A 26758-nucleotide genomic window follows, 5' to 3' on the forward strand; every position below is an offset into this window, starting at 1 on the left:
AAGGTAAAATAGGGAGAGAGAGACCAAGAAGAAGATGGTCACAATACATCCAAAAAAAAAAAGTTTAATTGAGCTTTTATATAGCGCAATATCCATTAAACGTGCTCAAAGCGCTTTACAAGGGGTCCCTGGCCAACAGCAACATTTAACATGTAGGACGGGACATGACGTCTGTTAAGCGATATTACAATCTTTCGGACAAAGACAACGTTAACGGCCAGGTACTCGTTTTACACCTGAGTTAGATGAGAGAATGTGAGTAAAGAGCCTTTTCCAAGAACTCAACTATGCGCCGAGCGCGAGGCTCGAACCCAGGACCTTCCGATCCGAAAGCGAGTGTCATACCACTAGACCACATAGCCGCATCAGCGAATGGATGAATAAGTCAGTGACTCAATGTGGAAGGATGGACACAGGACAGAAGATTGTTTAGAAATAAAATTGCGGAGGCCCCTTGCACGAGGGATCAGCCGTGATGATGATGATGATGAGCGCATTTAAAATTGCACAAGACATTTTGGTCAGACCAAAATTTGTCTAGTTGGTTGTTTGTTTTTTGTTTTTGTTTTTTTTTGTTTTTGTTTTTTTTTTTTTTTTAATTTATTTGTCGTTTGTGTGTGTGTGTGTTTTCTGGATTTTTTGGGGTTTTTTTGTTTATGGGTTGTTTTTTTTTTTTTTTTGTTTTTTTTTGTTTTTTTTTTTTTTGTTTTTTTTTGAGAATACGGTATCGTGGTCAATGTCGCATTGGATTTCATTTTGATAAAACGTTTTACAAGACAATAATTATGGATGGATTTCTTTCTATAAATTCGAATGTTTTCTTAGTGTAACGTGTGAAAATCGTGTCTATGTCGTGAGAATAGAAATGGGTTGTCACGAATCGACACATCAACGGACGGAAGTACGTCACTTCCAATCAAAGCCAATGAAGCTACATTGTTGTCGGTGGGGGAAAGGGAAGCTGATTATAATAATAATAATAATAATAATAATAATAATAATAATAATAATAATAATAATAATAATAATAATAATAATAATAATAATGATAATAATAATTTGTAGGAAGTAGTGATCTATTTTGATTGTTGATTCTGTGAGGATATGAGTTACGTTGAGAAAGAATGCCAAATCACATTCATTTCCTTCTCTTGTTTCCCCTTCCGGTTTATTCCTAGCTCTGATATAAACATGATTGTGTATATATATTATAGGATTGGGTCGGCATTCAGAGCCTTGTTGCCTGTGTTTTGTTGTTTGTTGTTTTTTGTTTGTATTTTCTTTTGCGGGGGGGGGGGGGGGGGGTTGTTTGTTTTGTATGTTTTGTTGTTTTTTTTTGGTTATATTGTTGTTTTTTGTTAGTTTTTTTTTTGTGTTTGTTCGTTTTTGTTTTGTTTTTGTTTTTTTGTTTTTTGTTTTTGTTTTTTGTCTTTGTTTTTATTATTTTTTTTTTGTGTTTTTTTTTTTTTTTTTGTGGTAGTCCTTTAGACAAATATATTCGGCCCAAGGGCCGGCGTTCATTCCTGTATCTGTACCGCGAAAAAGGCAGTAATAAATTGAGAGAGAGAGAGAGAGAGAGAGAGAGAGAGAGAGAGAGAGAGAGAGAGAGAGGGAGGTGGATAGTTGGATGCTCTTTTCTTCTCCGTCATCCCCCCCCCCCCCCCTTTTTTTTTTTTTTTTTTGTTTCCCCCATATTAGATGATGTATATTCTATTCTATAAAAGTTATCAATCATGTCATACATTTCCACCGTGGAGTGTGCACTCAACCTCATATGTGACACACTGACACTGTTTGGGGAGACAGACTATTGTTGGTTTTGGCCGTTACAGCATGGTGTGTCATAGTGTCCCGTTTTAGCTCATTGATAAGTTGGCGGCTATGCAACCGATATGTCGCACAATATTGGAGAAAAAAAATAAACATAAAATAAAATAAAAAATATAAAATAAAATAAATTTTAAAATAATCATAAAAAAAAAAGAAAAGAAAAGAGAGAAACGATTTTTAAAAACAAACAAGGTGATGACAGTATTATTCATCATTGTGTCTTCGTGTATCAAATGAACGACTTTTTGACTGACGAATGCAACGTATTGCCCGCACAAGATGAATACCCCCCCCCCCACACACACACACACACACACGCGCGCGCACACGCGCACAATTTTTTTTCTTAAAAAAAAAACAAAACAAAAAACTTACAAATTTATGTTTTGTTCAACTTTTGTGTCTTCCTCAGTATTGTGTGCTGAACGTGTGAACCAGATGACCAAGACTTACAATGACATTGAGGCTGTTTCCCGTCTTTTAGAAGAGGTGAGTGTCGTATCTAGTAGTATCACTGTCTGTGGCATGATGCTGTCTATTATATCATAACACCACAGACAAGCGTGAACCAGATGACCAAGACTTACAATGATATTGAGGCTGTTTCCCGTCTTTTAGAAGAGGTGAGTGTCGTATCTAGTAGTATCACTGTCTGTGGCACGATGCTGTCTATTATATCATAACACCACAGACAATGAAGCGTGAACCAGATGACCAAGACTTACAATGACATTGAGGCTGTTTCCCGTCTTTTAGAAGAGGTGAGTGTCGTATCTAGTAGTATCACTGTCTGTGGCATGATGCTGTCTATTATATCATAACACCACAGACAATGAACCAGATGACCAAGACTTACAATGATATTGAGGCTGTTTCCCGTCTTTTAGAAGAGGTGAGTGTGACGAGTGCGTTAACTAAATGGGAATTGTTGCTTCCATCCAATGGTCATGTGACCTTGTTGCTATGCCTGTCAAGCTATTGTCATGGATGCCTTTTTTGCTATTATCTAATAGTATTGGTCCAGAGTTATTCAATCAGCATCCCGTGCTAACAACTTTGAAAGTGACGTCATTATCAACCCATCACCACAAACCAGATTTTGCCATGCAATTCCTTCATCCTTGTATCAAAATATTGCGATAAATTCTCCTTAACTTTTTGTCTGTTTAACATGTATTAAAGTAGCTATGGAATAAAGGAATGTTTTTCAAGATTTTCCGTTGACTAGAAATAAATAGTCAAAGGGACATAACGGACGAAATGGCAGGAACTATTCTGATTGGTTAATACTTCATAACACTCGAACCATCAATTCATAAAGAGACCACCCCTCAATATTTTCAGCTAGAGCATAAGTCTCTTGTTAGGCCACTCCATTTATTTTATGTCTAAGAACTGACACAACATCTGTCACTGCCCGTAGCCAAAAAATGCCCCATCTGAGATACGGGACCTAAGAATTAACAATAGAACCTACAACATTTTAATGAACTTCTCGGATATGATGCATCTCCCATAACGTGCTTCCACAGTTGTTGATTCCTATTCAACACCCCCCACCTCCCCTTTCCCCCTTTTTTTTCTTCACAGAATGTATTACATGATTATATTGTGCTTGATTTAGTCCTTATTGAATGTTTGTTTCATGACATTTTTTTACTTGTTCTGACATTTCCAGAAAGAGCGTGACTTAGAGCTAGCTGCCCGCATCGGCCAGACCTTGCTGTCCAAGAACAAAGAACTGACCGTCAAAAATGAATGTCTGGACGAGCAGTTGTCACTGGCACATGACAAGGTAAAAAAAAAAAAAAATACTAGAGCATTTGTATAGGACAATATCCACCAAGCATTTTACAAAGGGTTCCTGGAAACATCCTTGACAGGTAGGACGAGACATGACGCCTGTTAGACGATATAAAATACAATTTTTTTTTACGACAGAGGCAACACTGGTTATGCCAGGGACTCTTTTTACACTTGAGTGCGATGAGAGATTGTGAGTAAAGAGCCTTTTCCAAGGACTCAACTATGTACCGCTCAGAATAGGACTGGAACCCAGGACCTTCCAGTCCAAAGGCTAGTGTCATACCACTTGACCACAGTCTTTGTTCCAATATTAGGGAGCTAAAATGAGAAAAGAAATTAATAAATATGTAAACAAAACCATGATTTCAAATTGGAGAGTTCACAATTCATTTCTGATGTTAAGTATAATTGTAAGTGACGTTTGATCACTGTAGTGATATATAAGATATATATTATGTTATACAGTCAGTATGTATTTTATAAAACAACTAGAAATAATGAGTGGATTTGGGATAAAACATGATTTTAGCATATACGACAGAATGTAAAATCCTTCATTTCTATACTTGAGCTTTTATATAGAGCAATATCCCTAAACGTGCTCAAAATGCTTTACTGAGGGTCCCTGACAACAGTAACACGCAACAAGATACAACGCCTGTAAGGCGAAATTACAATTGTTTTCCCAACAGAGACAACACGCTGTTGACAACCAGGTTCTCATTTACATACGGTGAGATAATGTGAGTAAAAAGCCTTTTCCAAGGACTCATCTATGTGCCGAGTGAGCCTCAAACCCAGGACCTTCCGATCCGAAAGCGAGTGGCATACCACAACAATACTATAATTTCATGAATTCATCGAATATTTGTTAATTTATGAGCTCACTGGTTGTAACAGGACTTCTCTCATGCCTTCTCACTGGTTGTAACAGGACTTCTCTCTTAGTAAATAATAGTAAATAATGAATTTATATAGCACCTAAACATCCACGTTAATCGTGCTCTGCGGCGCTTTACATAATAAAAATAAAAACGTTTAAAAACAACAAAATTGAAAATCACGACACTACATGATACATAATAAGCATGCATACAAAAACAATCTAAGCAACATCCATTTCATGAAAAATAAGCCTCACTGAACAACTCAGTCTTCAGACATTTCCTGAAAGATGATAAATTTTCACAGGACTTTGTCCGAGGACTAAGTGCGTTCCATAGGCGTGGAGCTATGAATGAAAAGGCTTTTTACACCGAAAGTGGATTTTGAGGTGGTAACTTTTAGAAGTTGGGACTGAGATGATCTTAAATTTCGAGTGGGTTCATACTCTCTTGCCTTCTCCATTCCACCCACAGGTCAACCAGTTACGCCATGACCTTTCCCTCAAGGAGGAATTGCTCAGGTTCTTCAATGAAGATTTGGAGGACGAGAACAAGGATGAAGCAACTCCTTCGTGAGTTTTTTAAACTGATTCTGTGGCATTTATAGAAAAGTGGGATTTTTGCTCCAAATCTTACTTGTCTTCATGGATCAAATGGTTGAAATTTGTTATTTTATTCATTCATTCACTTATCGAACTGCTCATTTGTTTATTCATTCATTCATTCATTCATTCATTCATTCATTGCGGGCGGTTGGATGGGAGCATCACCCTTGAATCATATACCTATGATGTTCGCATGGGTGTACGATCCGATAGTGATGTCGTTTCTTCTTCTCTTTACTACCCTATCCTGCTTCTTTGGTTTGTGATTGTATTTTTGACAGGGGATTTTTTTTTTTTGTAAATCTTCTGCCTGTTTGTTCTTGGTTATTTATAATTTAGCTTATGATATCTTTAGGTTATGATTTTGATTTACATTTGTACTATTTTTGTTAGATTGCTTGTTTTTTTTGTTTCAGCGGTCTCTCATATAACCTCATTTGTGTTGGAAGAGACCTAAAGCAACAAACAAACAAACAAACAAAAATCATTCATTCATTCATTCATTCATTCATTCATTCATTCATTCATTCATTCATTCATTCATTTATAAAAACCATTCCACACAAATCTGGCTGCCGCGACTGGGAAAATCTGATCTAGAATTTATCTGGCACTGTTTCATCCCACACTTTCCCATAAATTTATCTTACATTTCATTGCCTGCTCCTGTATTTGTCACGTTAATCAATTATTCATTCATTTACTTGTTTGCATACTTAAGAATTTGTCTTAAACAATTTATTCCTATTTTTCTTCTTCCTCTTCTTCTTCTTTTTTTCTTTATCTTCATCATCATCCTCTCTTTCTTTATTTTATAGAAACTTTGAGGACTACAATTAATTTTAATAGAAATTCGACACAGATAAGAAATTGATGAAAGCTCCATTGTCCGAGGATTGTATTGGGTACAAAGAGATATCAAACAATGAAAATATTAGGACTGTGGATTCCACTGTCTGGGGTGGTCGACGTTTCCATTGGTTGTTGTTTGATCTCGAGGAGGGAATCGTCATTCAATCTGTTTGTCCTCTCATCAGTCACCACCCCTCCTCTTCTTCTTTCTTCTAATCATCCTCCTGCTCTTCTTCTTCCTCCTACCTCCTCTTCCTCCTCTACCACCTCATCTTTCTCCTCCTCCTGCTCTTCTTCTTCCTCCTACCTCCTCCTCGTCCTCTACCACCTCATCTTTCTCCTCCTCCTGCTCTTCTTCTTCCTCCTACCACCTCCTCCTCCTCCTCTACCACCTCATCTTTCTCCTCCTCCTGCTCTTCTTCTTCCTCCTACCACCTCCTCCTCCTCCTCTACTGCCTCATCTTTCTCCTCCTCCACCACCCTCTCCTAATTTGTGAGAGATAAAATCATTCATTTCTATTGTCACGATCCAGGGAGCCATCGGAGGAGAGCCACATCAACATGGAATTCCTACAGAAGAAAGTTGACACGTTGGAGAATGAAAACGTGAACCTGAGATTGGAGGTAAATGTAACCCATTCACTCTATCTGGGGAAGGGTTGCAAACTTTTGCCAAAAATTCTGAAAAATAAATAGACAGGATAACCTATTTCTCTCCAATGATAAAAATAATTTGAATGGTTTTAGTCCCTCATTTTTGTTTATTATTCTGATGTTTTGTTATTTCCTTATGTAGACTTAATCGTTACTCAGTATTTATTTATTTATTTATTTATTTATTCATTCCATCTTCCATTTCTTGTCTTGGCTCCACAGAGTGCCAATCTGAAGTCGGCCACGGCCAGCTATGAAGACAAAGAGAAAAGACTGGTGGAGGATTGTATAAAACAACTGGGTGGGTCATCTATAGCATTGGGCCAATGTCAATACAGATAGGGAACTGGACAAGTGTGTGTGTGTGTGAAGGGTGCCAGACAAAGCAAGAACGAAAAATAACAAGAAAAAAAACATCCCAAAAAATCAGTCCACCTCGACTTAGGGATCGAACCTCATCCTTCTGATTACCGGTCAGATGTGCTACCATAACCCCACTGCGAGGTCGACTGATTTTTGGGAATGTTTTTTTTTTCTTTGATATTTCTTTCTTGCTTTGTTTTTCATACACACTTGTTCAGATCTTATCTTACAACAGTGCCTGCTCCTTAATGTCTTTATATGAATACAGCAATGTGGTCTTGTCGTATGACACTCGTCTTTGGATCAGAAGGTCCAGGGTTTGAGTCACGCTCTGAGCAGCACATAGTTCAGTCCTTAGAAATAGCTCTTTACTCACATTCTTTCATTATACTCCAGTGTAAAATGAGTACCTGATGGTTAACATCATTATCTCTGTCCGCAAAAAAATTTTAATATTGCCCAACAGGTGTCATGTCTCGTCCTACATGTTTGATGTTGCTGTTGGCTTGAGGCCTTTTGTAAAACACTTTGAGCATGTTGAGTGGATATTGCCTTGTATAAAAAGCTCAAGCTCAATACTTGACTTCCACAATCCGTGGCTGTTCAAAATAAAATGTTTTTGTAACAAAATAAAATTTGTTTTTTTTTATGTTATAGAAACTTTAATGATGAATAATAATAAATATTGTTATTATTGTTATACTTATAATAATGATAATGATAATAATAATAAAATAATAATGATATTAATATTAATGATAATAATAATAATATTAATGATGATAATAAGATGATAAGTATATTTCTATAGCACCATTCCTTGAATCTTCAATGGCTTAAAAACCAAACAAGAAAATATTGACACAGAATAGAATTACACTACAAAACAATAGTAGCGTGTTGCATAAACACGGCATCAATCATTATTACACGTGTTGCATAGACACAGCATCAATCATGATTACACGTGTTGCATAAACACGGCATCAATCATGATTACACGTGTTGCATAAACACGGCATCAATCATGATTACACGTGTTGCATAAACACGGCATCAATCATGATTACACGTGTTGCATAAACACGGCATCAATCATGATTACATGTGTTGCATAAACACGGTATCAATCATGATTACACTTGTTGCATAAACACGGTATCAATCATGGTTTCAATAATACATTATGTCACATTTTGTATATTTTTGTCAATGTCACTGACAATGCAAACTACATTCTATGCCATTTTTCTTTCTCTATAATTTTCACTGAACAGCTGAAGTCAACTGCCAAGTGGAGACGTTTGCAGCGGAACTCCAGCACAAGGCAGAGGAGAACGAGACTCAGAAGGAACAGATCACCAAATTCCTGACACAGACGGCCGACCTGCAAGTCAAAATCAGAAAGGTAAACGGAGAACTGGAATCTTTTGCATGCGATGTCTTTGGGGGACCCCGATAGCTCAGTTGGTAGAGCACTCGCTTCACACTCAAAGAGAACAGAATCAATCCCAAGTGTAGTCAAGATTTATTTGAACCTCTGTCCACTCAGCAGTGATTGGGTAGCTGGTTCTGTTTGATCTGGCAGAAAGTACTTTGTGATAGACTAGAATCCTATCCAAGGGATAACAAGTAGTTGCTATTGTCTGTTTCATTTTGTAGATACCAGGGTGAACTCAGAAGGAGTACTTTTATTTTTTGAAATAATAATAATAATAATTATTATTATTATTATTATTATTATTATTATTATTATTATTATTATTATTATTATTGTTATTATTGTTATTATTGTTGTTGTTGTTGTTTTTGTTTTTGTTATCATTATTCTCATTGTGACTTGTGTTCTAATTCCAGTTGACAGTCGATAACATGGAACTCCATGACAAGCTGTCCACATCATCAGACTCCCAAAGGAAACTCACCAAGGAGGTTTGTATGACCATTGCACTGGCTCTAAGTTTAAAACACGTGTTTGTTTACCGACTTGGATCACCTACCGCTGCGCTGTGTGGCCTTGAGCAAGTCACCTCGCCCTAGCTCAATTTGATATGAAGTGAATAGAAAAGTGCCAGAAGACAATAGAGAATAAAAATTATTCGCGGCGGTGGTGGGGTTCGAACCTGCGACCTTATTGGTACGACAACTCCGCCTGGCAGGTGAGAGCGTGGCTCTACCGTGTGAGCTATCCACGAACACAAAAATATTCGTTTCAAACCCAAGTCATTTCTAGATCCCTTTCTCACCCACTTCTTGAGACCGCCGATTCGTTCGCACACCACCATCGCGAAGTAATTTTTGACCAGCAGTTAAGCTTAATAGCCAATATTCTCAACACAAACATATAACATAGAAACGATTGAGACATTGAGTATGCTCCGGTGTATGGGGTGAATTTTTAATTCAGAAAAGTGAGTGGAGCAGGCACTTATGTTGGTAACAACGGTAGAGCCATGCTCTCACCTGCCAGGCGGAGTTGTCGTACCAATAAGGTCGCAGGTTCGAACCCCACCACCGCCGCGAATAATTTTTATTCTCTATTGTCTTCTGGCACTTTTCTATTCACTTCATATCTTGTTGTTACCAACATAAGTGCCTGCTCCACTCACTTTTCTGAATTAAAAATTCACCCTAGCTCAATTTGCAGCGCTGCACTGTGGCTGACGCCTGGGTTATTCCAGTCTTTCCTTTGAATTTGAATAGACCCTGGAGACAAATTGCCCCTATGGGATTAATAAATGGAATTTTATTTATTTTATTTAATTTTATGTTTATAGTCTTGCCTTGGACATTCTAGATTAAAAATTACCAAAAGTTTTTTTTTCTTAGTGACATTTTCCAGTTTTTTTGTTCAGATCGGAAGGGTTTTGAGCCCAAAACATTCCGTGTTTGGATTTTTTTTTTTTATGCTGTCATATCCAGTTTTGTTTATTAGTAAATGAAAGTTGTTTTTTTTGGGTATGTTTTTTGGTTTTTAAAAAATTATCTCGACTAATCTTTTTCTTTCCCAGCTGGGCAAAATGCAGGACAAGTATGATGAGCTGTACGAGATGTTGGAAGAGGCCCAGGTTGAACTCCAGGTGATGAGAGGCAAAAACAAGCTGAGGGGGACGGACAGACATCATCAAAATGCTTTCAACGTTCCCACGGACTCGCTGGCCTCAGAGCTTGAAACGTCTTTACAGCAGGAATTGGCCGAGTCCAACAGAAGGTGCAGTATTAAATAATTTCTACAATTTTTCTTTTTGTCCATGGCGGATTGCCAAAATGGGACCAAGATTGAACTCAGGCCAGTTACTCATTCACACTTCAATAGGTGCTGGTTAACTGTTTTAGCGCCATTGGCCGCACTGTGCAGCCAGAGTAGAATCTGTTCTATCGGCCAATGGCCGCACAGTGCGGCCGGTCTTGAAAGACAAAAACGGTAATGTAATCCAATCCTACTTTCTACAACAGTACTATAAATTGAACCAATGGTATCATTTCTTTCATCAGAACATTCAATTGGCCCTAAGGGGGTATTTTAATTGAGATTTTGCACCGAATTCAAATGTCGCTTTTTCTTAGCTTGTTATTCTCATGCTGCCTCAATCATCAGCGAAATGCGAATATCGCCTCAGCGCTGAAAGAGTTAATATATATATAGATATAGATATATATAGATTCCTCTGCCAAGTATACCACCACTGTTTTTCCAATTTGCTGAGATCAAAATGAAATTGTTAAAAGTTTGTAGAAAAAAAACAAAACAAATAAACTAGACCATTTATTAAGTGTAATATCCACTGAACATGCTCAAAACACTTTACAAAGGAGTCCCTAGCCAACAGCAACAGTTAAAATGTAGGACGAGACATTACTCCAGTTTGGCAATATTACAATTTGTTCTGACAACACTGTTAACAGCCAGGTACTCATTTTACACCTGATTGCAGTGAGAGAATATGAGTATATAACCTTTTCCAAGGACTCAATTATGCATTGCTTTGAGCAGGACGCGAACCTTGGACCTTCCAATCCAAAGGCAATTGTCATTCCACAAGACCACATTGCTGCAATATCCTGTTAGGATCATAAAAGGTCAATCAAATGAAAAGGAAATTGAGTAGCATTTTGTAATATTAAACACTTCATGTTTCATATTCCATGATGTTCATCATAATGTTTGTGCGGCTATATAGTCTTGTGGTATGACACTCGCTTTTGGATTGGAAGGTCCTGGGTTCGAGCCTCACTTGGCGCATAGTTGAGTCCTTGGAAAAAGCTCTTCTCTCACCGTACTCGGGTGTAAAATGAGTACCTGGCCGTTAACAGCGTTGTCTTTGTCCAAAATAAAAACATGTAATATCGCCTAACAGGCGTCCTGTCCTATCCTATATGTTAAGTGTTGCTGTTTGCCAGGGACCCCTTGTAACGTGCATTTAGTGGATATTGTGCTATATTAAAGCTCACTTTTTTTTTTTTTCATCAGGGCCCAGAGCTGGAAAATATTTGAGACGGCTAAAGCTGCGAAGAGAGCAGCTGCCAGAGTGGGACTTCAGAACCAACATCCCAACCTGCATCACTCTTTAGGGTCATCGTCATTGTCGTCATCGACACGAAGCTTGACCCACAACTCGTCTGCCCCAGTCCTCGCCCTGCGGGGTCGTCATGACAGTGATGCAGTGTCTTATGGGTATTCAGCGTACACATCAGATGGAGAGAGTATGAACAGTGATGGCGGCTACACAGCTGATATGGACAGTTTGTATGGGTGAGGTTTTTGCCTATTTCACACTTGCAAAATAACAATGGAAAAAAAAAAAAAAAAAAAAAAAGCAGATTTCAGTTTTCTCCTGTATACTTGTGTGTTGTGAAAAATATCTATTTTGTAAAAATATGAGTTTATTCTTTTTTAGCAGAGGTCTGGTTAAGACTTTAACTGGTGTTACTCTAGGGTGAAGGGAGGGGGGGGGGTGGGAAGAGTGAGGTGGCTGAGTTGTTAGGTCCCGGGTTCAAGCCCCACTTCAGGCACTTTCTTTTTTTCCCTGGACAATTTTATTAACCCCCGCTTTGCTAACTGAGGACAACACGGGTGATTCAAGTTGACATCAGATGTTTGTTTGATGGATTATCTATATTCCTTCATAGATTACACAGATAACAGTATCTCACTGTGACAACATGGATGATTCCTGTTGACATCAGGCATTTTTATGATGGATTATCCATATTCTTTCATGGAATGCCTAGATGACATCTAATGATGCTGCGCAGATGGGAGTAATTTTATTTTTTTTTGAAGTTTAGTTGTGTGGATAGATTGTTCTTGGATCCTGCTCCACTATTTTACTATTCCAACAAGTCTCATTTGTACTTTTGTTTACTTTTTAGACATTTATTACTTATTCCAGTCTTTTAAGCATTGGATAGACTGTAATAATTGCTTGCTACCCTTTTTTTTTTTAGGATACTGATTATCTCAAAGTACTTCTTGTCAAGTCTAAAGGAGCCAGCTACTCAATTGGTTTCTTTTACGTTTTTTTCTTCTTTTCATTTGTTCTTTTTTTTTTTTTTTTTTTTTAATTCTTTGAACTTTTCTGTTATTATTTGGATTGATTTATTTTTAGCTCAAATCAGGAATTGGGTCGTCCTGGAATTCCTGGATCCAATGACCTTGAGAGTGCCCTTCGACGTCTGGCCTTTAGGAGGGAGAACATTGAGAGAGGGGAGATGGAGGCAGAGGAAGCTGTGAGGAGGATGGGTCGAGGGAGGTGAGGAGGATGTAGTTTTATTGGCACTGATTCAGGCTTTGGTCCTGGAATGAGATATTTGTCTAGCTTCATTCATGGTAATTGTCAAGAAAATCACTCATTAAAAGGCAGAGTTAAAAATGATAAAGTCGTCCTTTAGAGCCATCAGGCCTGTTGAGATGGAATTTGTCCCAATTTCTATAGGGCTAAATGGACAATAGCAATTGCTTGCTACCCTTAAGATAGGATGCCGGTCTATCACAAAGTATTTTCTGCCAGATCTAACAAACCCAACTACCCAAACCAAATAAAATTCTTGACTTTATTCGGGATTGATCCTGTTCTATTTGTGTGAGCAGCAAGGACCTCCACCAACTGAGCTCTTTAGACTCCCAATGGACAGGGTTGAGGTGGGACTATATGGAGGCTCTCTCTTATTTCTGGAACACCATCCATCCGTCTGTGGAAAATCCTTCCAGATTAATTTATATTACATGGCAGTGTCAAGGACCTCAACGTCGCATTGCAATTCATAATTTATGTGCGGCTCTGTGGTCTTCTGGTCTTGGCCACTCGCTTCTGGATCATTAGATCCAGGGTTCTAGCCTTACTTGGCGCATAGTTGAGTCCTTGGAAAAGGCTCTTTACTCACATTCTCTCACCGTACTCGGGTGTATAATGAGTACCTGGTCGTTAACAGCGTTGTCTCTGTCAGAAAAACATTTCTCGTTCTACATGTGGTGCTATTGGCCAGGGGACCCTTGTAAAGTGCTTTGAGCACGTTTAGTGGATATTGCGCTATATAAAAGCTCAAACTTAAATTCATACAACTTGGAAAGCAGTCACAGGCTGAATGTGTTAGTTTTATGGTTACTATTGACGGTAATACTGGATTAAATTGAGTCCATCGATTCATCAGGAAAAAAAACAAGAATTTTTAAGACTTTTATTTTTATCCATTCTTTGATTTTTGTTGTTTCAAGTTGAATGGTCTTCATGTACGGTTCACCATTTTATTGGATTTATTGTCACACATAATTTCTTCCCTCGTCTTCAACCATACCAGATCCCCCAGCACAACCCCGTTGACCCCCAGAGTTCATTCCCCTGGCGGCATGTCCACCCCGTCCTCCAGTCTGTCCATTCCTGGCAGTGGATTCTCACCGGCCCACAGTGCTGTGGCAGCAACCTTGAAATCCTCAGACAAGCTCAAGATTATGAAGCCTTTGGAAGGTAAAGGCTTGTTCATGTTTATCAATCTATTTTGTATCAAATCTTTTCATACCAGTGATAGGGCTTTAAAATGGATCAAGTCTTCCTTCAATGAACTTAGCTCACTCAATCCTAGAGATTTTTGCTAATTTTCAAAATTTGAAAAATGTATTAAACATGAGCATATTCAACTACCACTAACATGTAAAAACTAAAAACATGAGCTTTGATACTACACCTATAATTTGTCTTAGAAAACTAATAAGCAGGCGTGGGGTAAAAGTAACTCAGATAAACAACGGATGTAGACAGTGTTAGGGTTTAGTGAGTTAAAACATAAGTAATAATATATTGGACATTACACATGACTTATTATATTCTTTGAAATAAAGATATTTAAAGTGGAGAAACATGAAAGCATAGAAGAATTTTTTTTCTAAAGATAAAAAATATTTTAAAACCACATCCATGCTTATTATTGACAAATTATGATGCTCAGTCATATATAATGTATTTTAAAGCAAAACGTGTGAACCCTACCAAAGGCAGTTTTAAATTCATTGATATCTTAATCATTTTTTGTTTGAAACTTTGAACTGTTCCATGTTTTGGCTGTGTGGAATATAAGGTATTATTCCTAATTGAAGTTGAGTATCCCAATAGCTCAGTTATTAGAGCCTTCACCTCACACAGAAAGAGAAGGGACCGAGGTTGATCCAGGGTGAAAATATTTTTTTTCTGACCACCACCCCCACCCCTCTTGTAGTGGTTTGGTAGCTCCAGATGCAAAATCTTATGTTTCCCAAAATTATCACAAGGGCCGTAAATAAACAGACCCGCCCTAACTTAATTAAGCTCTGAGGGTGAGTTGAAGCTCAAAACTGTTCCTCTCTGAGAATTTGATTTTCATCTTTGTTCCATTCTTTCTCTCTGGGTTGGGTTTATTTTATCTTCCGTAGTGAAAAGGGAAGTCACGTGCTTTGTCTTCTATTCTATCCCCCTATGTCTGTTTTCCGAGTTTGCTTTCTGTCTTGGAATGAGACGACTTAGTTTTGTCCTGGCCCTGGTCAGAGTCCTTGACTGGGAGTTATAGTTATTGTTATAGTTTCCTTGTAAATCATCTATCTCTCTGTCATGTACTGTTGCATTTTTTGTTTTGAATGTATAATGCTTTGTAAACATTTGAGTGTATTCCTCGTGGTTGGATCCTTTGCTTCAGCGGGTGGTTGGATGGGAGCATCACCCTTGAATTATATACCTATGATGTTCGCATGGGTGTACGATCCGATAGTGATGTCGTTTCTTCTTCTCTTTATTAGCCTATCCTGCTTCTTTGGTTTGTGATTGTATTTTTGACAGGGGATATTTTTTTTTCTGTAAATCTTCTGCCTGCTTGTTCTTGGTTATTTATAATTTAGCTTATGATATCTTTAGGTTATGATTTTGATTTACATTTGTACTATTTTTGTTAGATTGCTTGTTTTTTTGTTTCAGCGGTCTCTCATATAACCTCAATTGTGTTGGAAGAGACCTAAAGCAACAAACAAAAAAAAAAGATCCTTTGCTTTATGTCTGGATGAGACTTTTAGACTGATGGTTTTCTCTTGAAATCCACAACTATTCCCTATTTGAACAATTCCCCTTTGTCTTACTTTTTCTCTTGTGCTTTCAATTATAAATCTATAATTTTTTTACTATCCTAATTTCTTCTTTTTTTACTGGCACTGTGTCTTCTTTCCCCCTATATTTGTTTTCCAACTTGTTTTCTGTCTTTGTCTTGGAATGAGATTACTTGGTTTTGTCTTCGCCCTTGCCAGAGTCCTGGCTGTGAGGGAAACAGTCAAATGCATAGTTATTGTTTTGGGAGATGACATTTTTTTCCTTGTAAATCATCTCTCTGTTATGTAATATTATATTTGTTATTTTGAATCTATAATGTTAGCATTTGAGTGTATTTCTCTTTGTTGGATTTTGTGCTTGTGTCCGGATGAGACTTATAGGTGATCTCAAACTAAGTACATTGCTGGTTTGGCTTTGGAATCTACATCTGATCCCTATTTGTTCCCAGTTCCCCTTTGTCTCACTTTTTCTTGGGTGCTTTAATTGTAATTCTAGAACTTTTTACTACCCCATTTTCTTCCTTTATACTGGCGCTGATATAACCTAAATGTGTTTCAAGTGCTGTAAAACCCTTTAAAAATTTTTATTTTTTTTAAAGCGTGTAAAACCCTTAAATACCAAACAAGTTCTTTCTCTGACCATTTATCGCCCACACATCTTCCACAGGCTCTGTGACACTCCGACACTGGCAGCATTTGGCCACGCCCCATCTTGGAGGAATATTTGAATCCAGGGAAGGCGTCCAGTTGAAGGGGGAGAGACGGTTGGAGATGGATGAGGAGGTCGTCTACTGTCTCAGTGACTGTGAGGAGGACGGTACGGTTACTCTCATTTCTGACTTTATGTCAAAGCTAAATCCATCCATTCAATGCTTTGCTCTGAGACTCCCTTGGCCTGTGTATTATTATTTGACACCCTTTTTAGTCTCTAATTAACCTGTAAATTTTTACATATTTTATATTGTATTATTTGGGTACTTTGTATTGTCTATTACATCATATAAAGCAATGTATGTCATAGTCAGTTATGGTAAGTTGATTCCACTTTTTAATCTCAAATTCCTTTTTTTTTAAAATTAATTTTGTATTCTGATTCCTCTATGGAGTTATTGGTGGCAGAAGCCTCTGCAAGCAGTGACTGGTTAGCTGGGTCTGTTAGGTTCAGTGGAAAGTACTTTATTCCTTCAGTCCTTCATAGTCCATAAGCCCGACTTTATTCCAATTTCTTATAGTGTTCAATGGTCAGTAGCAATTGCTTGATACCCTTTGGATACGACACTGGTCTATCGCAAAATACTTTCAAGTCAATTATATAGTGTGTTCCATAGTTTGTTTTTTTTTGGACAGAGTTATTTGTGTCTTTTAGATGATATAGCAGGTGTTGAGAAGGCTGTTAAAGTGAAACATCTTTTATTCATGCGTTTATTTTTGTATATTCTTAGACATAGGCGGGTACCCAAGAGCAGGCACCCCATCCAAACTAGTCCATTCTCTTATCGATGCTGCCGTTAGGACCCCTGGGCTATCCAGAGAATGGATGGGAGTACAGGACCCCAGGTAGGATACAGTGGGAATTGTCTTTATTCTTATCTTGCTAATGATAATATATAGTATTGCCATCATCATCATCAGCATCATAATAATAATAATAATCATTATCAGTATCGGCATCATCATAATAATCATCATCATCATCATCATTAGCATCGTCATTAGTATCAGTAGTGGAAGTAGTAATATTAGTAGTGGTGGTGGTGGTAGTACCAGTAGTACTGGTGGTGGTGGTGGTGGTTTGGTAGTAGTAGTAGCAGTAGTATTAGTAGTTGAAGAAGTAGTGGTGGTAGTAGTAATAGTAGTAAGTATAGGTAATACTGATGGTAGAAGTGGTAGTAGCTGTAAATGTAGTTGTATTTGTATTTTTAAACATTTTAAAATCAATCTAACTACTTTCCACGTCCCTTCCATATTTTCAGGACTCCATCCCCAGGGCTTTCCTTCTACAACAACCCCCACCACCACCGTCACCCATCGTCTTCAACAACCACCCTCACCCCATCAAGCTTTCATAACAAACCCATGCAGACCTCAACTCCCGTACTTAACTCCTCTTTCTCCAGCCTCAGTCTCAACACCAACACCAACAATAACAGCGATGCAAACACGTCTCATAACAGTAGCGGTATGTCAATGGGATTGGCTGCGTTACTGGACAGCTCGGACACCGTCGGTGGAGGTGGTAGTGATAGTAGTAGTTTTAAAAATAGTCCCATTCTTCGAGGCTCTGTCATGAGAGCTGCTCTGCCAATATCAAAGAAAACTTCAAATACAACTTCAACATCAAAGAAAAGTCAAAATGATTTTAACAATTTATTGACTTCATTGTCAACAGCTGCTCATACTTTGACTTCATCGTCATCGGATTCAGCTGCAAAAATGTCCAAAGGTAACATTTACCCTGGGGGTAATTTTAGTCGGGTTGGAATCTCAGCCGGTGATATCGTCTCCACATCGACTCCCAGGAGTCCTGGAGGCCACAGCAGCATTCTTATGACAACACAGAATCTCTTACAACGATATAAAAGTGTGCCTGGGTCAAGGTCAATGGAGGAAATGGCTCCTCATAACACCAATGTCAAGGTCACAGTAGCAGGATCAGGAAATTCACCTTCATCTGTGTCAACTTCATCCGTTGTCTCAACTAATTCTTTATCATTACCGGTCTCATCTATTTCAGCATCATCATCATCATCATCACAATCATCATCATCATCGACAATGAACACAACAACCACACCAGATGATAAAAACTCTTGGGTTTTCAGTCCTGGCATGACAGGTCAGGGCTTCCTTCAACAGTTGAAAAATCGTGGATTTTCTCTTTACGGATTATGGGCCAATGCTACAGCCACTGCATCTGCTAAAATCTCAGGTTCAGATCCCATTTCTCAAACATCATCGTCCTCTGCCTGTAATAACAACACCAGCTCACCCACGACTCGTGTGTCAAATGTTGTGTCTTCAACAGTAGATGGCGGAAATGCCACAAACAATGATAAGAATGGAAATATTAGACATAGCAGCAATGCTAGTAATACCTCAGTCTTGGGTTTGAACTTTATGTCGTCTGGAGGAAAGAATTCTCCGATCGATCTGGAAGCAGAGGAATTACTGAACTCCCCTACGACAGCGACGACCACAACGGTCTCAACATTCCCCGGGAGTGGCCGGGGTGTTTTTGGAACGTATACAGGTCTCAGGCATGGTAGGCAATTGTGATTCTGGTTGTCTGAAGGGAATCAAAAAAAACATCTTGTCTTCAGTTTACATCAACTTTGTCATTTGAGTAATTAATATATTGTTTCAATGCACGACATAATCAGTCGGAAGGTGGAAATTTTAGATTTGCATTTGTTTGCATTTTCTGAGAGAATTTGCTCCCCAGAGCATTTTAATCTTTATTTATCGGGTGATTTTTCATGAAGTTATGGTCAGATGAATGGGAAAGGTATCCAGCAACTTTTCTCAAATTTCATACTTTTTCAACTTGACTAGCTGTAAAAAATATTTAGAAGTGAAATTAAGCTTTGATATTTCCCGACGATGTACAAAAAGGGTTGATTTAATCATTTATGACAAGAACTCATTTTTAAAATAAAAATTGACCTTCTAACTAAACATCTCAGTTCAAACCTTTTCACCACCTGACTGATTGTCATTCACTGTAACATTTAATATATTATCAGCATTTTTAAATGTCAAGTTTCAACAGTTTATCCTGCCTTTCTTTTCTACAATAGTTTATTATTTAATATAATTATACGTACTTTTATATTGTCATTTATTTATATATAGTTTTGTATTGACTACTGAGAACTAACAGTGTAAGTTTGATGTAATTGATGTAACAGTGTTAAGGTTTATTTAATGGTCAGTGCCAATTTTAAAAAAATTTATTTCATTTATTTAATCATAAGATTTCTAGTTTGGTTTTTAAGCCTAATGAAGTCACTCGTCTCATCACACATCAGATTGAATTTGTAATCGTTCGTAGGAACGTGTACGAGTATTCCATTTTAATAGACCAAATTATGATATTTCTCCTCTGCCTTTCAACACTCCTTGTTGTTTGTGAAAGAATAAATTGCAGGTTTATTGCAATTTTATCGATTAAACTGTTGAATCCGAATTGTCGCTGCCAATTTTGAACATTTCACCTAGCAGGTCATATGTACGTGTGTGTTGCAGGACTTTTTTCCCTGGAAATGTTGCAAATAAACTTGAGACGTGTTGTAGAAGGTGTGAAGCTTTAAGATATGTGACCCAGTGTCAAAACGGTGTTGTTGGGATGGATTGGACCATAAAAAGTAGATCTAAAATTAAAATGATGAGAAATTCGAACTTCAAGTTTTGTGCCATTAAAAGAATTGTATTTTTTCTCCACTGTAATTGTATAGAAATTAACCTCCTGTTTCTTATTCGTGGCTGTCAATTCCATTTCATGCACTGAGCTCAACACAGAATAATACCATTTTGAGATGGCTGGTCACATATGTTAATATTTTTTTCAACTCACCAGCTTCCTTTTAAAGTTATGAAAAAATGACGAATGTACAGAAAGCAGGATTATTATTTTTTTTTTAATGAATCCTTATTTATTATCACTAAAAATTCTGAATCAGAAGTAAAATCTCATTCTTATCATTCCTGATATTTATTTGTATAGAATTCAAAGCCACAGATGTTATCACAATATTAATCCCTTCCACTATCACCCCCCCCCCCCCCCCCCCCACCCCCACATCTTCCTTCATCTCAAATGTTGATAAAGATGTTGAATTTTTTAATTCCTCGTTGACTTCACTTTTCCAAAGAAAGAATTGAGATCCAGGAATGCGTCAGTATTTTTAACCCTTACAATGGTTGTGGCAAACTAAAACTTCCAAACAAATGACAACTGTGTGAACGTTATGCATGTTTTAGCTCAAGTTTGTATTAGCCAAGGATAAACCTGACATTGAAATTATAGTTTTAAAAATCTAATTTTTGGTTATAATCCAATCCATGTTAAAATCCTTCCATTTAGTTTTTCAAAGCAGAAATGAAAAACAAAGAAAATTATCAATTTGACTTAAAATTGAATTTTCAACATCATTCCATCTTTACAAGATGAAGGCTGTCGATCCCATTCAACTCAATATTATAAAAGCATTGATCTCCTCCCATCATTGAGATGTCGTAAGATATAACATTATTTGAAGGCTGACTTAACTGTACAGGGTTTTATTGCCACTCCTCTTTAAAAGACAGAAATGTTGCCTGTAATTTGTAATTTCATTCAGGCCCACTAGTCCCTTGTTTTATTTATATTTATTTTATGTCACAATTCTTTAATGTAAATTTCTTAATTACGATCGGGTAAAAATAATAAGACAGCTCAATCGACCTCATCTTACAATTGAATTGGGTTGGTTTACACAGCTGGGTTTTTTAAAACCTTTTCATGTAAGATAGTCATGTTTTCTTACTATGATTATTTTTTAAAGACTTGGTGGAGAAATTCTTGCATAATTACAAAGCTGCACTCACCCTTCAGTAAAATTCAATATTCATGCTTTTCCCCGAGGTGCTGAGATTTTGAGAAAAAATTTGTTAGGATTTTCCTCCTGTGCCAACCAACCTCTCTCAGGGTCTGTCCGTTTTAGATGCCAATGTGATCATCTTTATTTCAACACGAGATAGTGGAGAATAAAAATTGCTGTTTTGATCAGTGACATCGAGTTGTTTTATAACTTAGCATTATCAAATATAACATATCATCAACGTCTAACATTACCAACAATGACCAGAATTTCACATTTATTTTTATCTGAAAAGGCGAAAAATTTTGTGTATGAAACAGTGCCAGACAAAGCAGAAAGAAAATTACAAGAAAAAAAAAAATGTCCAAAAAATCAGCCTGGCTCCCCAGTCGAGGCAGCCATGCTTTTTTTTCTTGTATTTTTTATTTCATGCTTTGGCTGACACCCTTTTTCATACACGCGTTTTTTCAGATTTTTGTCGTACACCAGTGCCTGCTCCCCAATTTTTTTACTTTGTTATATTTTTTTTTATCACAAAACATAATATATGGGAGTTGGCAGCACATTGTGGCGTGTCATTGGATGGAGAAGATTCTCAGTGATTCTAACCGTCAAAAGCCATTCTCAAGTTTGTGCTAAAATTAAAATGGAAATTGTAGCTGTCACTAGTAGAGTCGTTGGAGAATGGTGATGATATGGAATAATATTGCAATGATATCGTTTGTGATAACCACTGAGGCATTTTGTTTTTGAATTGTTTTGGGGGCTTTTGGGGGTTTTTTTTTGTTTTTGTTTTTTTGGGGGGGGGGAGGGGTTGTTAATAACTAAGAGATCTTGTCTTTCATTTTCACATTTTGTAAATATAAACTAAAAGCTTTAATTAATGTAATTATTATGTGTGGGCTAATCACCCTCTGGTCTTAAATATCAAGAAATCGATTTGGACACTAATGCAGTCCAATCACATTCAATAGGCAAAGGACAAAGGGAAAAAAAGCATGTATTGTGGTTGAAAACAAGGCAAAAAAAAGAAATGAAATTGAATAACTTACCCATCAAATTTCTTTGGTTTATTTCAATTTCGAAACACAAACGTTTGAGAGAAGGAGTAATACTGTCACCACCCTTTAAATTGAAATATTTGAAATCTCATTTTTTTACTGATTTTTCTTCTCTTTTTTTTTTTTTATGGGTGGAAAAGTCCAAATTGGAGTCGCCAAATATTTGATGGATTTGAACTTTCAGATGTTCCAAATCCGAATCGTTTTGAATCCTATGTGATTTTTTATCTTCGAGACCTAGAAAAAGCACGGATACATCATCTTGGGCATTAAACAAATGTTTTTTCTTTGCCATTCATGGAAAAATCGAATATTTTCATTGAATATTAACACATGTATTTTCAAATCATTCGTCCAAATTGCGTGTCATAATAATATGTTGATTGCTGAATTTTATATCAATTGTTGTCACAAATTTTGTTGCAATAAGTTTGTTTTGTTTTTTAATCTTAGATTTACATTTAAATCAATTAAAATTTTAGTTGCAATGTTTTACCATCGAATTTTGCCACGGCATTCTGTAATGTCACAATATGTTTTTTTTTTTTGTAATTCGTATGTTTTTTAATGTTTTTAGCGGCAGGTGTAATTTCCATGGTGGGCAGGAAGTCACTTGCTGTATATTCTATCCCTCTATATCGGTTTCCTGAGTTAGCTTTCTGTCTTTGTCTTGAAATCAGATTACTTGATTTTGTCCTGGCCCAGACCGGAATCCTTAACTGGGAGAGAAACAGTCAATTGTGTAGCTATAGTTTTGGGGAGGTGATATTTTTTTTCTTTGTAAATCATCTCTGTTATGTATTTTTTTGGTAGACATTTGAGTGTTTTCCTCTTAGTTAGATCATGTGCTGGTTTTTGGATGAGACTTTAAGGTGATCTCGAACCAAGTACAATGACGGTATGCTCTTGGAATCTACATCTATTCCCTATTTGAACCAATTCCTTGCGGGTGGTTGGATGGGAGTATCACCCTTGAATCATATACCTATGATGTTCGCATGGGTGTACGATCCGATAGCAATGTCGTTTCTTCTTCTCTTTACTAGCCTATCCTGCTTCTTTGGTTTGTGATTGTATTTTTGACAGGGGATATTTTTTTCCTGTAAATCCTCTGCCTGTTTGTTCTTGGTTATTTATAATTTAGCTTATGATATCTTTAGGTTATGATTTTGATTTACATTTGTACTATTTTTGTTAGTGTTAGATTGCTTGTTTTTTTTTGTTTCAGCGGTCTCTCATATAACCTCAATTGTGTTGGAAGAGACCTAAAGCAACAAACAAACAAAAAAACAAACAAACCAATTCCTTTTTGTCTGACTTTTTCTTGGGTGCTTTAATTATAATTCTAGAACTTTTAACTTAAACTTTTAACCTAAGTGTGTCGCAATCAAGCCATTAAAAACTTTAAAATATAAAAAAAAAACAAGCACTGGTTTCAGACAATTGACAAGGATATATTGCTCTTGGATCTACGTCTCATCTCTATTGCTTAGTAGCTGCTAGACCTACATCTTTTTACAATTCGGGTAAAATTCCTTAAACAAAGTTCAAATCCGAAACGTTCTGTGTTTGGTATTTTGTTGCGTTTTTTTAAAGCTGTTACATTATTTTTTTTTTGTTCATTTTGTTTTTTACAGTCTACAGCTTGTAGCACATTGACTTACGGATAAAAGAAATGGTTGGAAGATTTAGTTTGTTACTAGCTTGTTTTCACCACTTTTATATGGTGGTTGTTTTTTTTTTTGTTTTTTTTTGTTTTTTTACATGTTTTATATTTTTTTTAGGGTCACAATATTATGCATTGTTTATCCCCCCCCCCCTCCCCCCCCCCCCCCCCGCCCCATCCGAACTACTTTTGTCTTATATTTTGTTTTAAATCTCATGCTTTTATCTAGCACAATAGCCACAAAATGTGCTCAAAGCTTTTTACAAGAGGTGCCCAACCTAACGTCTGCAGGGGGCTATTACAATTTTTTAGCTAACAGAAACAGCTCTATTATAATAGCACACACAGGTTCTCATTTTACACACAAGTTGGGTGAAAGAATATGAGGAAAGTCTTGTCTAAGTTTGCGATGCCACAGCAGGACTCTGGGTCAGGAGCTGAATGGTGGAATACTTTGTTGTACAGACTTCCCCACCCTGTAAACAGTTTGTGTCATCGGTCTCCATAGCTGAGATGGTAGAATTGACTTCCAAGCAGTCGGATTTGATTCTCAGCCCCGGTGGATTGAAGGTCCTTTCTCACTTTTTTGGCCGTGATTGGTTTGCTGGTGGGTCTGTACCAGCAAGAGGAGGTGTCGGGTGGCTGCCAACAGACAAAGGTTCTAGAACCTGTTTAACAGCCGGCACACTTCATCAGCAGGGACTTTTCACCTCCCATGCAAATGGGAACCTGAAACTGCAAACCATCCGGTTGAACGTTGCATTGTGATGTGGTTGCCAGGCAGGTTTGCGACCGTACATCAATGCGGTAACAATTTCACCACTGCCTTGATTGACCGGCATGATAGTTTATTTTGAGGGCATCAGAATTCGCTGCTGGTCGGTACATTAGATCCTTTTCATATCCAAATGCAAGCAAACTATGTTTACTGTTTCATGTGGCAGAAATCAGGCTATATCACATGACTGGCCGATTGTATCACATGACTGGCTGATTGTATCACATGACTGGCCGATTGTATCACAAGCCGTCTGGATTTGAAGCAGGGAGGACTTCTGTTTAATCTCTTCATTCATCATTTTTTTTTTCTTTTTGTTCTCTCTCATTTTAAAAAAAAAAATTATTTATAATTGTTAACTTATTTTTTGTTTTGTTTTGCTTTAGTTTGTTTCTTTCCAAAAAGTTTGCAGCGATCACTTTGTTACATTTTTGGTTGTGATATTTCTTGCTCTTGTTTCTTAAGCAGTTTTGGTTTTGTTGATGCCTTGAATTCTTTGTTATTTTGTTATTTAGTTTTACCGCAAAAAGAAAAACAAACAGTTTATTAACTGCTCATTTATTTATAAAGTTGTTTTATGTTGACTTGTATGTTTTAGAATTTGACTTGGGGTGATTGTAAGTATAGAAATGTTATAAGGTGTGTGATATACAATGACAGACTAAGCAGGGAAAAAATCATCTTTCCTTTACTTGGGATCAAACTCAAACTGTCTGATCATCAGTAGTTATGGGGTCTGAGGTTCGATTCCAGTTGAGAAAAGCTAAGTTTTTGCAATGATTTTTTTTCTTATATTTTTTAATATTTTCTTCTGCTTTATTTGGCGTTGTCGTATCATCCACGCCTTTTCCTGGGTGGGGTTCCTGACCTCCCATAGTTGGCAGGGGGGTACATCATGTGTCTTCTATCCCCTTATATCTGTATTCCAACATGCTTTCTGTCTTTGTCTTGGAATGAGATTACTTGGTTTTGTCCTGGCCCTGTTCGGAGTCCTAGCTGGGAGGGAAACAGTCAAATGCATAGTTATTGTTTTGGGAGATGATATTTTTTTCCTTGTAAATCATCTCTCTGTTATGTATTATTATATTTGTTATTTTTAATGTATAGTGTAAGCATTTGAGTGTATTCCTCTTTGTTGGATTTTGTGCTTGTGTCCGGATGAGACTTATAGGTGATCTCAAACTAAGTACATTGGTGGTATGCTCTTGGAATCTACATCTGATTCCTATTTGTTCCTAGTTCCCCTTTGTCTTACTTTTTCTTGGGTGCTTTCATTGTAATTCCAGAACTTTCTACTATCCCATTTTCTTCCTTTTTACTGGCGCTGATATGACCTAAATGTGTTGCAAACGTCGTAAAACCCTTAAAAACCAAACAAATCCACGCCTTTTCAGATTTCTGTATTTCACCATTCATTGTCCGCTCACAAATTTCTCAAGAGTTGGATGTACGTTATGAAATGGTCTGGCAATTTGTATCTTATGCCTATTGTATAGGGAATGAGATTAACGGAAGAGTAGCGTCCCTTAATTGGACGTCACCCATAGTCTGTGACGTCACCGGGGGAAAAAGTTATTAGAGAGAGAACGTCATGTTGGTTGTGCGCATGCGTCTCTTGTCCTCGCGGTCCGCGAGGACTAGAGACGCATGCGCACAACCAACATGACGTTCTCTCTCTTATAACTTTTAGCCGGTGACGTCCAAGCAAGGGACTCTACTCTTCCGCTAATCTCGTTCCCATTTGGCAATGAGTTTTGGTTTTATTTAGTTTTTTTTTTTTTTTTTTTTTTTTTGGGGGGGGGGGGGGGGGGGGGGAAGGAGGCGAGGGGTTAGCATGAGCATGCATGGGGTGGGGTATTTGATCCCCTGTTGCGTCTATATTCGGTATTGAATTGAAGCTGCAACAGAGTGGATTGGATTTGAATATGTGTGCCTTTATTGAGGAAAGTGAGGTCACTGTGTGTAAATTGATCTATAGTCGATAATACAACATTATAATAATCATCCATTTTGCCACCATTTTGTATTGTATAGTTGTTGTAGATAGAGATTGATTTATTTATATATTATACATTCTAGCCTACCTGTACATTCTTGAATAAATAAATGCATAAACA

At 37.2% G+C, this 26758-nt stretch overlaps 1 protein-coding gene across 4 annotated transcripts in view; it reads left to right on the forward strand.

Annotated features, from left to right (window-relative positions):
- Positions 1–26758, forward strand: part of LOC144959062 (trafficking kinesin-binding protein 1-like) — a 90683-nt gene extending 63925 nt beyond the window's left edge. For 3 of the 4 annotated variants that reach the window (XM_078891420.1, XM_078891419.1, XM_078891418.1), the window contains 14 exons: positions 2243–2319; positions 3509–3625; positions 4995–5092; positions 6511–6601; positions 6854–6932; positions 8272–8402; positions 8852–8926; positions 10006–10205; positions 11466–11747; positions 12604–12747; positions 13793–13959; positions 16225–16374; positions 17000–17114; positions 17531–21903. In XM_078891420.1, the coding sequence (XP_078747546.1) occupies positions 2243–2319; positions 3509–3625; positions 4995–5092; positions 6511–6601; positions 6854–6932; positions 8272–8402; positions 8852–8926; positions 10006–10205; positions 11466–11747; positions 12604–12747; positions 13793–13959; positions 16225–16374; positions 17000–17114; positions 17531–18833 (3029 nt within the window). In that variant the 3' untranslated portion in view covers positions 18834–21903. Of the gene's footprint in view, positions 1–2242; positions 2320–3508; positions 3626–4994; positions 5093–6510; positions 6602–6853; positions 6933–8271; positions 8403–8851; positions 8927–10005; positions 10206–11465; positions 11748–12603; positions 12748–13792; positions 13960–16224; positions 16375–16999; positions 17115–17530 lie in introns of all 4 variants that reach the window. The other variant, XM_078891421.1, reaches the window with a different exon arrangement.

The sequence above is a fragment of the Berghia stephanieae genome, chromosome 13 (assembly GCF_034508935.2).
Source record: "Berghia stephanieae isolate SIO BIC M18660-M18661 chromosome 13, UCSD_Bste_1.3, whole genome shotgun sequence".
NCBI lineage: Eukaryota > Metazoa > Mollusca > Gastropoda > Nudibranchia > Aeolidiidae > Berghia > Berghia stephanieae.